Source organism: Bombus pyrosoma, linkage group LG16, assembly GCF_014825855.1.
Source record: "Bombus pyrosoma isolate SC7728 linkage group LG16, ASM1482585v1, whole genome shotgun sequence".
Classification (NCBI taxonomy): Eukaryota; Metazoa; Arthropoda; class Insecta; order Hymenoptera; family Apidae; genus Bombus; species Bombus pyrosoma.
Window position 1 is genome coordinate 2,756,178 of NC_057785.1, and position 10,517 is coordinate 2,766,694.

Here is a 10,517-nt window from a genome sequence, read left to right on the forward strand (position 1 = left end):
AGCCTCATTCTATCACCTATATTTGTATGTTATTATATGCTAATTATATTCCTTATAAATTATACATATGTATATATTGTATTACAAATATTTCGTACTTCTTTTACATTTTAATGTAATGCATAAAATATTACTTTTTATATAGTAAAAGTCTTATTTTAATACATCTTAATTGATATCTTATTTTTAATCAACTTTAATTTATGGAAATCATTTTGTCGGTTTTTTAATACATTAAAAATTAATGTTTTTATTTAACTTCCGGATTGCATAAACGAATAAGGAAACAATTACAATTGGAATGTTTAAAAACGGATGTGTGTTTCTATAGCGGAAAGCGAGGCTGCGAATCTCTTCTTGGTAGCCAATGGTAACATAGGTACAAGAGAAAGATACTGTTCTCATTTCACTGTCATGAGTTTAAGAGTTCCCAGGTGTGGTTTATTCAGGTGTATTCGACTCGACGTATGCATGTTCGATCGAATATGACTCGTCAATGCTATAAACAAATGGTCGACTTTTATCAAGATGTGCATTAATTCAGTTATCTATACGTCTAACGAGTCGATTTTAATTTTTACCCGTAAGAAACATCAGTGCATCTGAATTTTTATCGGCCCTGAAAAAATTTGGAATGTTGTGGATTCTGTTCGTTCATAGTGAATCAGAAACGGATGCAAAGTGCGGTAGTTTCAAAGACTGTTCCTCTGGGGGGATAGAATCGTTTTATCAATTTTAGGTAAATTATTTATAATTTGTCTCATTATACTTACAACATATGTTCCTAAAGTATAAAAATTGCCAATACAAATATAAAATATCGTAGAAAATGTTGAAATTATTTTTTCGCTAACCTAATTGCACTATTTTCTGTGTAGGAGGTCTAATCTTATCTCAAAATGTGTTTCAGCCATTCTACATGCTACAGTCTACAATTTAATTTGATTATAAGGATTGTGATTCAGATTTATTTAAATTAATCGTTTTATTTTTATAATACGATTTTAACAGAGGTGGTAAATACTTTTATAAAAATTGAACAAGGATGCCTGCACCACCTCCACCTCCACCTCCTGTCTTCAACACATCTGGTTCTGGGGTAGCAGATCAGGATAGAAATTTACTTCTTCAGTCAATTAGAGCTGGCAAAACTTTAAAGAAAACTATAACCGTAGATAAAAGTGCACCTGTAGTTAGTGGTAAGTTATAAAGTATGTATATTTTTCAATCAACGATACTTATTATTATTATCATTTTAGGTAGAGTTAGAGGTGAATCAGGAAACTCTTCTTCCTTACATAGCAAGGAAAATAGTTCTAATGTAGCAAACAGTGGCATTAGCACAAGTAATGGAGGTCCCATAGGACTAGGTGGATTATTTCCTACTGGTATTCCTAAATTGAAGCCTGTAGGATCTCGGACTTCTGCAGTTGAAAAGAACAATAGTAATGTTAATAATACAAATTTTGGTCAATCGACTGTCCCTAGCATAAAAAGAGGTCCACCGCCAATTCCACCACCAGCCACTCAAAAGCCACAACTATTTGTTCAGGTAAAGATATCTAAAAACTTATATGTTAATATAGATTTGAAGATTTTGTGTCACATTTTAGAAGGCAAACTCAATGCCAGGACAAAGTACTACAGACTCTAGTTCTAATATGGAAGTACCTAAGGGATTTGGAAAACCTACTCTTGCTCCCAAACCACCTACCACATCATCATCTGCATTGCACAAACCATCACCACCTCCCAAGAAATTAAACTTAACTGGAGGAAGTGTGTCAAGAGCACAAAGTATGCGATTGCCTAGATCACCTCCTGTACTTGCTCCAACTCCACCTTCCCTTCATCAGTCTCAGGATTGTCTGAACGAGACCCAATCGAGGCCTACGAATCGAATTCTTAAGCCTCCAGTCGCGAAACCTCCTTCTCCACCTACATCTAGATCAAACAATATACCCTCTACAGCAACTAGAGTGGCACCGCCACCTCCTTCTAGAGTAACTGTTAGCGCTCCTTGTATACCACCTCCACCTCCGCCACTTCCGCATCGTCCAGCTCCTACTCATCAAAGACTGGCCCCGCCGCCGCCACCACCGCCAACACCTCCCACAAGGAGTTCTTCCATGCGCAACGGACAGACGATGAATGCTCTAGATTTGGAGGTTCGATTCGCGGATATGTTTCATTCTATTGCGAATTTCCCGCCGCCGGAGCAATTTAAGGGGTTTACAAAAGTCTACAGCAGCAGAAATGGTGAGAATGATATGTTTAAAAGTCTATCCTATTCGTTTTCGAATCATACTATTAGGCGGTATACTGCGGAGTTATTTTTATAAATTTGTATATTTAAAAATATTCATCATTTCTTGCATATGATTTACTACTGACAATGAGTCACCATGTTATATACATATATCATAAATCAACTAGTTTGTATTGTTTCTGCTCATGAATAGAAAGTTTATCTCTTTGCATGTACATTTATGTGGCACAAAGTAAAATTAAGTATGAAAAATAAAGCACGTACTTATTTAACTAATTTAGTTGTTTATTATATATTACAATACAGCAACTAATACTAGGTGCTTATTTAAATACTTGAGCTAATTGCTTGCATTGCGTGATATGCATCTTCAAGATCCAACTGCATGTTAAAGTAATTGCCTGATTATCGAGCAAATTTAAGTTTTGTCAAAGAGAAAAATAATAGAAATATTTGAAAATTCCAGCTGCAAAGCAACAAGCCCCTGCGCCACCCATGCAAATGTCTTCTATATCCAATACAATGGTATCATTAAATACTTCATCCGGAGGTTAACTGTGACAATACAGAACCACTTCTTTGGCACATTCAAGTAATTTGTTATATTTATTATGTTATACAACTAGTTTTAATAGTTTTCAAAATATTATTACATTGAAATGAAAGGTTTAGATGAAAGAAAAAGGAAGCGGAATAAAAGTATTAAAATTACTATGTGTTATGAAGTATCATGAACATTTTATGTTTATTAAAAATAAAATGTTGATTTTAATGTTTTTAATTTCACAGCTCTACAAATTTCTCGTATAAAATTTTGATATGTCGTATTATTGAGATAGTACATGGTAAATTTAAAGAAAAGGACTGCGTTTATATTATATATATATCTTGAATGTAATATCCTGAATGGTTTTGTAATAAGGACAAAGTCTTATATACTTTTATTTATAACAACGACTTTTTATTATTAACTAATGTACAATATTAAATATTAGAATTTTTTTAGATATAGTTTATTGTAGCTGGCAGTTAAACGATGTGAAACTTTCCTAGTTCTATGTTCTTGTAAGTTGAAGACTCAGTCTATTTTGCAAATTTCATGTTAATATGATGAAATATATATATATAATATGTAAACAATGATTCTTATAATGATCACGATTTTATTTAAAATAGACAATATAATATCTGCGATATCATCGATAAATAAATCAAAAATTTCCATTGTCCCGGTATAAGATAAAACATTCGTTCTTTTCTTGTATCTACCTGAATTAATCGAAATTTTCACATCGGTAACTTAAGTCGGGACAATGCAGAGACTGATAATGCAATTAAATTAAAACGATCTTTATACTTCAAGTTCCTTTTCAATGATCCTACGATACTCGTCAAAACCACCTTCGATGCATCGAACAGATCCTTCTCCACATACCCAGAGTTCGGTGCATACCATGCGAATTAATCTTTCGTCGTGTGAAACTAATATAACACCTGCCTGGAAGATTATTCAAAATAGAATTTGCATAACATAAACTAAGAAAAAATTTATGACGATTTTTTACCTGACAAGTATTCAATGCTTTGCCTAAAGCTTCGATGGATTCGATGTCTAAATGATTCGTAGGTTCATCAAGTACCAAAAAGTTTGGCATTGCAGCACACATTAGTGCAAATGCTACTCTAGATTTTTGCCCTCCAGATAAAGAACTAATAGTCTGCAAAGCTAAATTACCACTTATTCCAAAGCTTCCAAGCATTCTTCTGTATTCCTCAACTGGTTTACCTGGTAATTAAATGAAAAACAAATTATAGAATTAATCTATTAATAGTAGCATTTGTACAAATTAAAAATTAATTCACACCTGGAAAATGATTTTGCAATAGTTCAACTGGGCACACACGCATATCAAGTTGGTCTACGTGATGTTGACTAAAATATCCAAATTTCAAATTTCTATGAACATGCACTGTACCTCGTGTTGGGCTTAGTGCACCTGTTATGATCTTTAAAAGCGTAGTTTTACCAGCACCATTCTCTCCCACGATACAAATACGGGATTGTAAGCTAGCAGTCAAGTTCACGCCACTAAATATATACGAATTATCGACTCCTCCAGTATAACTAAAAGAGACTTCGTTAAGTTGCAATATTGGAGGACTTAATGGTTCAACATCTGGGAAACGAAGAGTTACTTCTCCTTCCTTCTCCATTGGTTTAAGTTCTGGTCTGTTAAAAATTATAAAATTTGAGCGTTCTCTGATCGTTCTCTAGATTAGATTTACTGAACTTACAATTTTTCTAGCATCTTAATTTTACTCTGTACACTAGAAGCGCGATTGGCATTGTATCGAAATCGATCAATGAATTCTTGTACATGTGCTCTTTTCGCTTGCTGAGCTTCATATTCTCTCTGTTGATTTCTTTCACGTTCCCCTTTAGTTTTTGCGAACTGTTCGTAATTACCACGATACGCTTCAATTTTTTGTCCACGCAAATACAGTATATCGGTAGGAACCTGTTGTAAAAAATATTATAAAATTAAACTTATTTATTTACAATGTATGAATAATATTCTTTAAAGCATACGAGACTTTACCGTGTCTAAGAAGTTCCTGTCGTGAGAAACCACGAGTAACGTAGTTGGCCATGACTGTAAATATTTCTCCAACCAAAGTATGGCTTTAATATCAAGCATGTTCGTAGGTTCGTCAAGTAATAAAAGATCAGGTCTAGAAAACAGTGCCCTTGCAAGTGCTAATCTCATTCTCCAGCCACCAGAGAAAGCTTTAGTTGGCCACGATTGTCTTTCGACAGAGAACCCAAGTCCTGATAAAATTGCACTAGCTCTAGCAGGTGCTTTATCTACTTCAGCTAACTGCATTGCTTCATATACTCTAGCTAATTCTTCGCCTAATGCATCTCCCGTTTTACCACCATCCTTTTCGATCGCCACTTGCAATTCTGTTTCCTTACTAAGTAACATACTTCTCTCTTGGTCACATTCTAATACAGATTCGAGAGCAGAAGTATCGTCTCCGGCGACTTCTTGTTCTACATGTAAAACTCTTATATGGGATGGTATTCTCAACTGTTTACTGAAATGATTGAGATAAAACGATATTTAGAAGATTAAGTAAAATACGTAGAATAAGAAATTATCATAGTACACGTTTTAGTACCTAGATATCATTCTTAGTAATGTAGTTTTACCGAGTCCATTTCTACCAATAAGGCCATAGCGTCTACCGAATGCAAGCGTTAAGTCAGCTCCTTGCAATAATATTCTATCCCCATATGCTATATCAAAGTTTTCTATTCTAATGTCCTGGGCTTTATTTACACCACCTTTTGTCTCCATTCTACTATCCTTTTTACTCGTCATTTGACTCGCGCTAGCGGATTCTATACCTTGGCTTACAATATTAATTCGTCCACTTAATTCATTGTTACTTCTCTTTTCTTGTTTTTGTTGCAATTTTGCCTCTGCCTTTTCTAGCTTCTTGGCATCTACTTTCTGTAATAGAATATTTTGTAATCAAAGTACTATTTAAATATTAATTATCCACAGAACTTATTTTTTACCATAGCGTCATCTCTAGTAGTAACCCATATACTTTTTATTTGTTCTACTTGAGCTTCTAGGGTAGCAGCCATAGTACCCAAATGTACTGGAGCATTTAATACTTTATTTACCCCATTTTTTCTCCTTTCAACATTTCCATCGTTTGAATTACCTTTTAGCATTTCCAGTAGCTTGACGCATATTTGTCTGCAAATAAAAAATTCTAAATCAGAAATTTGAGCAAAGATTATGTAAGAATATGATTTCAAAAATAAATATCAAAAAGAACTGTAAATTGAAACTGTAGCTGTAAGTTATAAAATCAAACATAAAATAAACGATAGCAATAAAGGGTAATTGACAACATTATGAAAAGTGATAAGTGCGAACACGTTTACAGACCTAACCTCATTCTCTGGTTTTTCTGCAACCTCGTGTAATACCTCCCCTATTGCTTCGTAAACTTCGTCGCCATCCTCGAAGTCATCCTTTGAACTATCTAAAATACCTTTATGAGCACGGATATTTATGTTAGTTAGAAATATACGTACCACTTATAAATGAAATGATAAATATTTCGTATAACTTATAGGTTATTCTTTGGAAATATACCTTCTACATATTGGTATAGGTCGTCATCTATCGTGGGAAATTGACTACGAATGTATTCTCCACAGACTGCCATGCCAATTAGCGTGTTTAACGAAAATGTCAAAACGAATTTACTTCGAACGATTTACAAAACGATATGCTTGACAGAACCAGACGTCAAAATTCCTTTGAACACTGCAAACACATGTTTACGCCATTTTAGAATGTAGTGCTGCAGTCAAAACACTGTCCAGGTAGATTAATTTAAATTTAAATTACTTCCCGATGTGCTTCGTTTCTGCACAATTTTCTTTGCAATATTTTTAGAATGTATCTCGTATTAATAATCTACAAAATATTCTTGCGATTCAATTGGGTGATTTTATATAGAATCTAATGGTAAAGTAGCCATTTTGAAGCTGTCAAAACGAATCTTGCCATTTGATTATGTGTGGTATTTGTCCTCTTGAGTTCTAACCGATTCGCTCGTGATTATTATTCAATTTTTATACTGCGATCTACTCACATTGTGAAGACTGCGTATAATCAGAAACGTCGAAGTTATTTCAAGTTAATTGAATGCACGACAAAGATTTATCACTATTATCCAAGAGAAAGATGTCAAAGAAAGTTGGTGGAAGTGATTCGAATTTTTGTAACGTCGGTCAGACTTTTTGCTTGATGATTGTTTAGTAGTACCGTTGTTGGAATTATTTATTCTTATTTAAGTTGTTTGAAAAGAAAACGATACAGTTGTGTATAAAATAGAGAAAATGGCGACTGACATCGAGGAATCGGATACTGACGATCACGAAAGGCCAGCTCCTCCGAAACGGCAATGTACACGACTTAAAGGCAACGAGACGATTTGGGATATGGTAACTATTACGTATAGTTATAATAAATAAAATACCATATTAAATTATTCTACTGATATATAGGGTGATTCATAAATACATGTCAATACTTTAGAGAGTGAATCTACACATTAAAATAAGTAAAAGACATCATATGCATATATATCACATATATTCCTTTATTTTTAATTTATGGATGATTAAAGAAAATGTTCAAAGTATTTGTCTTGTGCCTCAATATACTTTACAGTTATTACATACTTTAGCATTGTTATATTTATAATTAAAGCATACCTTGACATTATTTAAAGTTTATGAACAATATAGAATTTCAGTTTTCAGTATTTTATTTTTACAAGTCTACTACTGTTCCAAAAGCAGGAAGATTTAATTTATAAACTTTACATACAAAACATGCTTCAGCTATATATGTAGACTATATATGCGGTATATTAAGGTATGAGACAGACATGTTAAAAGACATGAAAATTAAGATAGAAGAATACATAGAACTGTCCTTTATATTAATCATATGAATCATCTTATATATTAATCATATGTTTTATTTCTCTAAATAGAAATGAGCAAAGTGTGATCATTTAATTTTTCAAAATATATGTTCCATTTAAGCATTCATTTTGTAGGAAAAGAATTCAATAGGAAAAGAAGAGATGATGGTACAAGAAACAGAAAATGTAGAATATGACGATGCAGAGAGACAAGCAAGGGAAAAATTGAAAAGATGGCAAGCTTGTCAGGTGGCTAAAGGATATGTGGATAATACCATTAATGTAGTATTAGAGAATTACATTATGGTAACTTCATCCTCTTATTCCGTGGAGGAGTCCAGATTTCAGTTGTTTAGAGGAAACGATATGGAAGACACTGCAGTTATGATGGCAATTCGTAATCATGGTCTAGTACAGTCTGCAGGACTTGTTTCTCAATCCAATGCTTTTTACAGTGACAAAGCTCCAGGGTATTGGACCAATAATGAATACACTGATGTGCACTGTTCCTGCCCCTCTAATCGCATACAAAATGTTGGAAATTTTGAAAACTCTGTAGCTACTACATCAGCAAATTCATTAAGATTGAATGATTCAAAAAGCACAGAGGAATATAATAGGCTTGATTGGGATTTGGATAAAATTGACGAGAATGACCAACAAGAGAATTTTTTAGAAAGAGCTGTGGCAGAAGCTATAAAGAAGAAAGGGCTGAGTGCTTTAAGCGTTGACTATGGTTGAGCAAACTAAATATTCCATCTTAATATATGATTATACAATAGCATTACATATACCCTTTTATCTTTGCAAATCTATTTTGATTTGTATGGAATACTGCATAGATGACATTCATCAGAAGTTTTGCAAGTAATTGTATTCCATTGAGACAAGAAATTTTTATGATTATCTATTTCTTTATTTGTCACAGACAAATATATATATATATCTCTAGTTATGCATAGAAATGTACCATATATATTCTAGATCGAAATATTTTTGACGAGAAATTAGATTTCATTAATATATGAAAAGATGTAGTACAAAGTTTTGTTCACGATTAATTGAACTGCATAAAATCAAAACTTTATTCATATTTGATTTGTTAAAAAAACAGTTTTAACAATCTTAAAGGCTTGAATCTAAATATTCCAAATATGTACAATAATTTTCTAACATCGATTGATAGTTGTTAATTATTGTTAAAATTCAAAGGTACTAATTCATTCCATACAGTATTGCTTCTATCCATTCCTAAAGACGATTTATTATATCTTTTTGTAAATTGTAATTCCTTAAGTGATATACATAAAACATGTTTGTTTTATAAAATTAGTATTACAGGTTTTAGAAAGAAGAGTGAATTTATTGTACGTAAGAGTATTACAAATGCTTTCTTCTGACTTTTTCGTTTTGTATACGAAGGCCTTCATGATATGTATGTATTTCATCATCTGTAAATAGATTGTTACGTACGAGACGTATAAATAAAATTTTCATCCTCACGTTATACGACGGTACGTATCTCTCCAGCAGAGCATGTAATGTGTCCTCTATCGGTACACACGATTCGTATTTCTAGCACTTATGAATAAAGAGGTGTAAACGCATATAACAACGTGTTATTGTACAGGGATTCTGCAATTTGCGATCTGGAAATGATACTCGTTAATACCTCAAAATCTACTTAATTTTGAGAGTAAACTGTTTAGTAATTCCTGTAGCTACGGAGCGGAATTATACTTGTTTGAGACTAAAACGATTGTCATGTACAGAACAACTCAGAGATCTGCGATATTTCAATGTGTAGGGCCAGATCATTTCTAGGTCATGCCATATTTGCATTCCTCCCCTGTAGAATTTCCTTTGTTAATTTACAACTTAATTTCAATATCAAAAAGGATCGTTACATATTTTAGCTTTTATTAATCTAAACGTAAATCGCACGTATATTTTTCTCACCAGATTTATATATTTCATTTAATAAAGAGTATTATGAAGATGAACTGAATAACTAAAATCAGTTGAGTTATGTTTTCCTGGAACAAAGGGCGAAAAATTAATGAAATTATATAAAGAATCGTAGATATATGTTTAGTGCCAGAATCGCGGACCGTACATGGATTATATATTTGATGACAAGCGATAATAACTAATTTCCTAATTCAAATTTTTCCGTGGTGTGCTAGTCGCCCTTATTATTTTTCGTATTAATATTAACGAGTAATAAACGAGTAATCGTAGAAAATCGGCGGCTCATGTGTATTATGATATATATGTGCAGTGGCTCGCAAAGCTATTCGTACATTTGCTACAGAAAACATTTATACCTATATTGTCCGTGTTATATGAAACATTTTAAAATTTTATTAACACTTTAATGAGACGCGACTGCCATAAGTATATGGACAAAATTTGAATTCAATTTCGAAATATATATATGTTACAGGATATTTACTGTAAACTTATATTTAGTAAAAAATTAATATACGGTATGAATAGTCAACTTAAACATATAATGTATTATATTAAAAGTGGCTCCACTGAATTAGACCTAGATTTATTATTATTGTGGATAATTGCCTGCTTGAAAACTTTTGTGATCTCTGCAAAATATATATTTGTATTGAATATCTTGCAACTTCTGTATACATTTCTAGAATCATTTAATTATACCCATATAATTATCATTATAGCGCTAATGAAATTTTTAGATGTGTACATAAAA

General features: G+C 32.5%; 3 protein-coding genes across 4 annotated transcripts; 2 read left to right on the top strand and 1 right to left on the bottom strand.

The window, feature by feature from the left end:
• The first annotated feature begins 372 nt into the window (after positions 1-372).
• On the top strand, positions 373-3,625 carry LOC122576536 (WAS/WASL-interacting protein family member 3-like). Its single transcript, XM_043746977.1, has 5 exons — positions 373-739; positions 911-1,199; positions 1,260-1,552; positions 1,614-2,259; positions 2,736-3,625. Exons 2-5 carry the CDS (start codon positions 1,046-1,048, stop codon positions 2,822-2,824), a joined length of 1,182 nt encoding a protein of 393 aa, XP_043602912.1. The 5' UTR covers positions 373-739; positions 911-1,045; the 3' UTR covers positions 2,825-3,625.
• On the bottom strand, positions 3,206-7,092 carry LOC122576534 (ATP-binding cassette sub-family F member 3). Of its 2 annotated transcripts, XM_043746968.1 has the most exons (10): positions 6,953-7,092; positions 6,448-6,621; positions 6,238-6,343; positions 5,856-6,042; positions 5,453-5,787; positions 4,870-5,368; positions 4,565-4,788; positions 4,135-4,499; positions 3,835-4,055; positions 3,206-3,767 (listed from the first exon to the last, which is right to left on the bottom strand). In XM_043746968.1, the coding sequence occupies exons 2-10, from the start codon at positions 6,518-6,520 to the stop codon at positions 3,621-3,623; spliced, it is 2,157 nt and encodes a 718-aa protein (XP_043602903.1). In that variant the 5' UTR covers positions 6,521-6,621; positions 6,953-7,092; the 3' UTR covers positions 3,206-3,620. The 2 variants fall into 2 exon arrangements, with proteins under 2 accessions (XP_043602903.1, XP_043602904.1); XM_043746969.1 differs by lacking the exon at positions 6,953-7,092 and having other exon boundaries at positions 6,243-6,343; positions 6,448-6,463.
• Positions 7,093-7,172: 80 nt separating this feature from the next.
• LOC122576537 lies at positions 7,173-9,399 on the top strand. Its single transcript, XM_043746978.1, has 2 exons — positions 7,173-7,304; positions 7,928-9,399. The coding sequence occupies exons 1-2, from the start codon at positions 7,200-7,202 to the stop codon at positions 8,531-8,533; spliced, it is 711 nt and encodes a 236-aa protein (XP_043602913.1). The 5' UTR covers positions 7,173-7,199; the 3' UTR covers positions 8,534-9,399.
• The last annotated feature ends 1,118 nt before the right edge of the window (positions 9,400-10,517 follow it).

Excerpts from the sequence above, each read along its gene's own strand:
- LOC122576537 (XM_043746978.1), top strand. The coding sequence starts at position 7,200 with ATGGCGACTGACATCGAGGAATCGGATACTGACGATCACGAAAGGCCA. Across the intron at positions 7,305-7,927 it reads ACGAGACGATTTGGGATATG|GAAAAGAATTCAATAGGAAA; the intron begins GTAACTATTACG and ends TTCATTTTGTAG.
- LOC122576534 (XM_043746968.1), bottom strand. The coding sequence starts at position 6,520 with ATGGCAGTCTGTGGAGAATACATTCGTAGTCAATTTCCCACGATAGAT. Across the intron at positions 5,788-5,855 it reads CTACTAGAGATGACGCTATG|AAAGTAGATGCCAAGAAGCT; the intron begins GTAAAAAATAAG and ends ATTCTATTACAG. Across the intron at positions 5,369-5,452 it reads TTACTAAGAATGATATCTAG|TAAACAGTTGAGAATACCAT; the intron begins GTACTAAAACGT and ends CAATCATTTCAG.
- LOC122576536 (XM_043746977.1), top strand. The coding sequence starts at position 1,046 with ATGCCTGCACCACCTCCACCTCCACCTCCTGTCTTCAACACATCTGGT. Across the intron at positions 1,200-1,259 it reads AAGTGCACCTGTAGTTAGTG|GTAGAGTTAGAGGTGAATCA; the intron begins GTAAGTTATAAA and ends TTATCATTTTAG. Across the intron at positions 1,553-1,613 it reads AGCCACAACTATTTGTTCAG|AAGGCAAACTCAATGCCAGG; the intron begins GTAAAGATATCT and ends GTCACATTTTAG.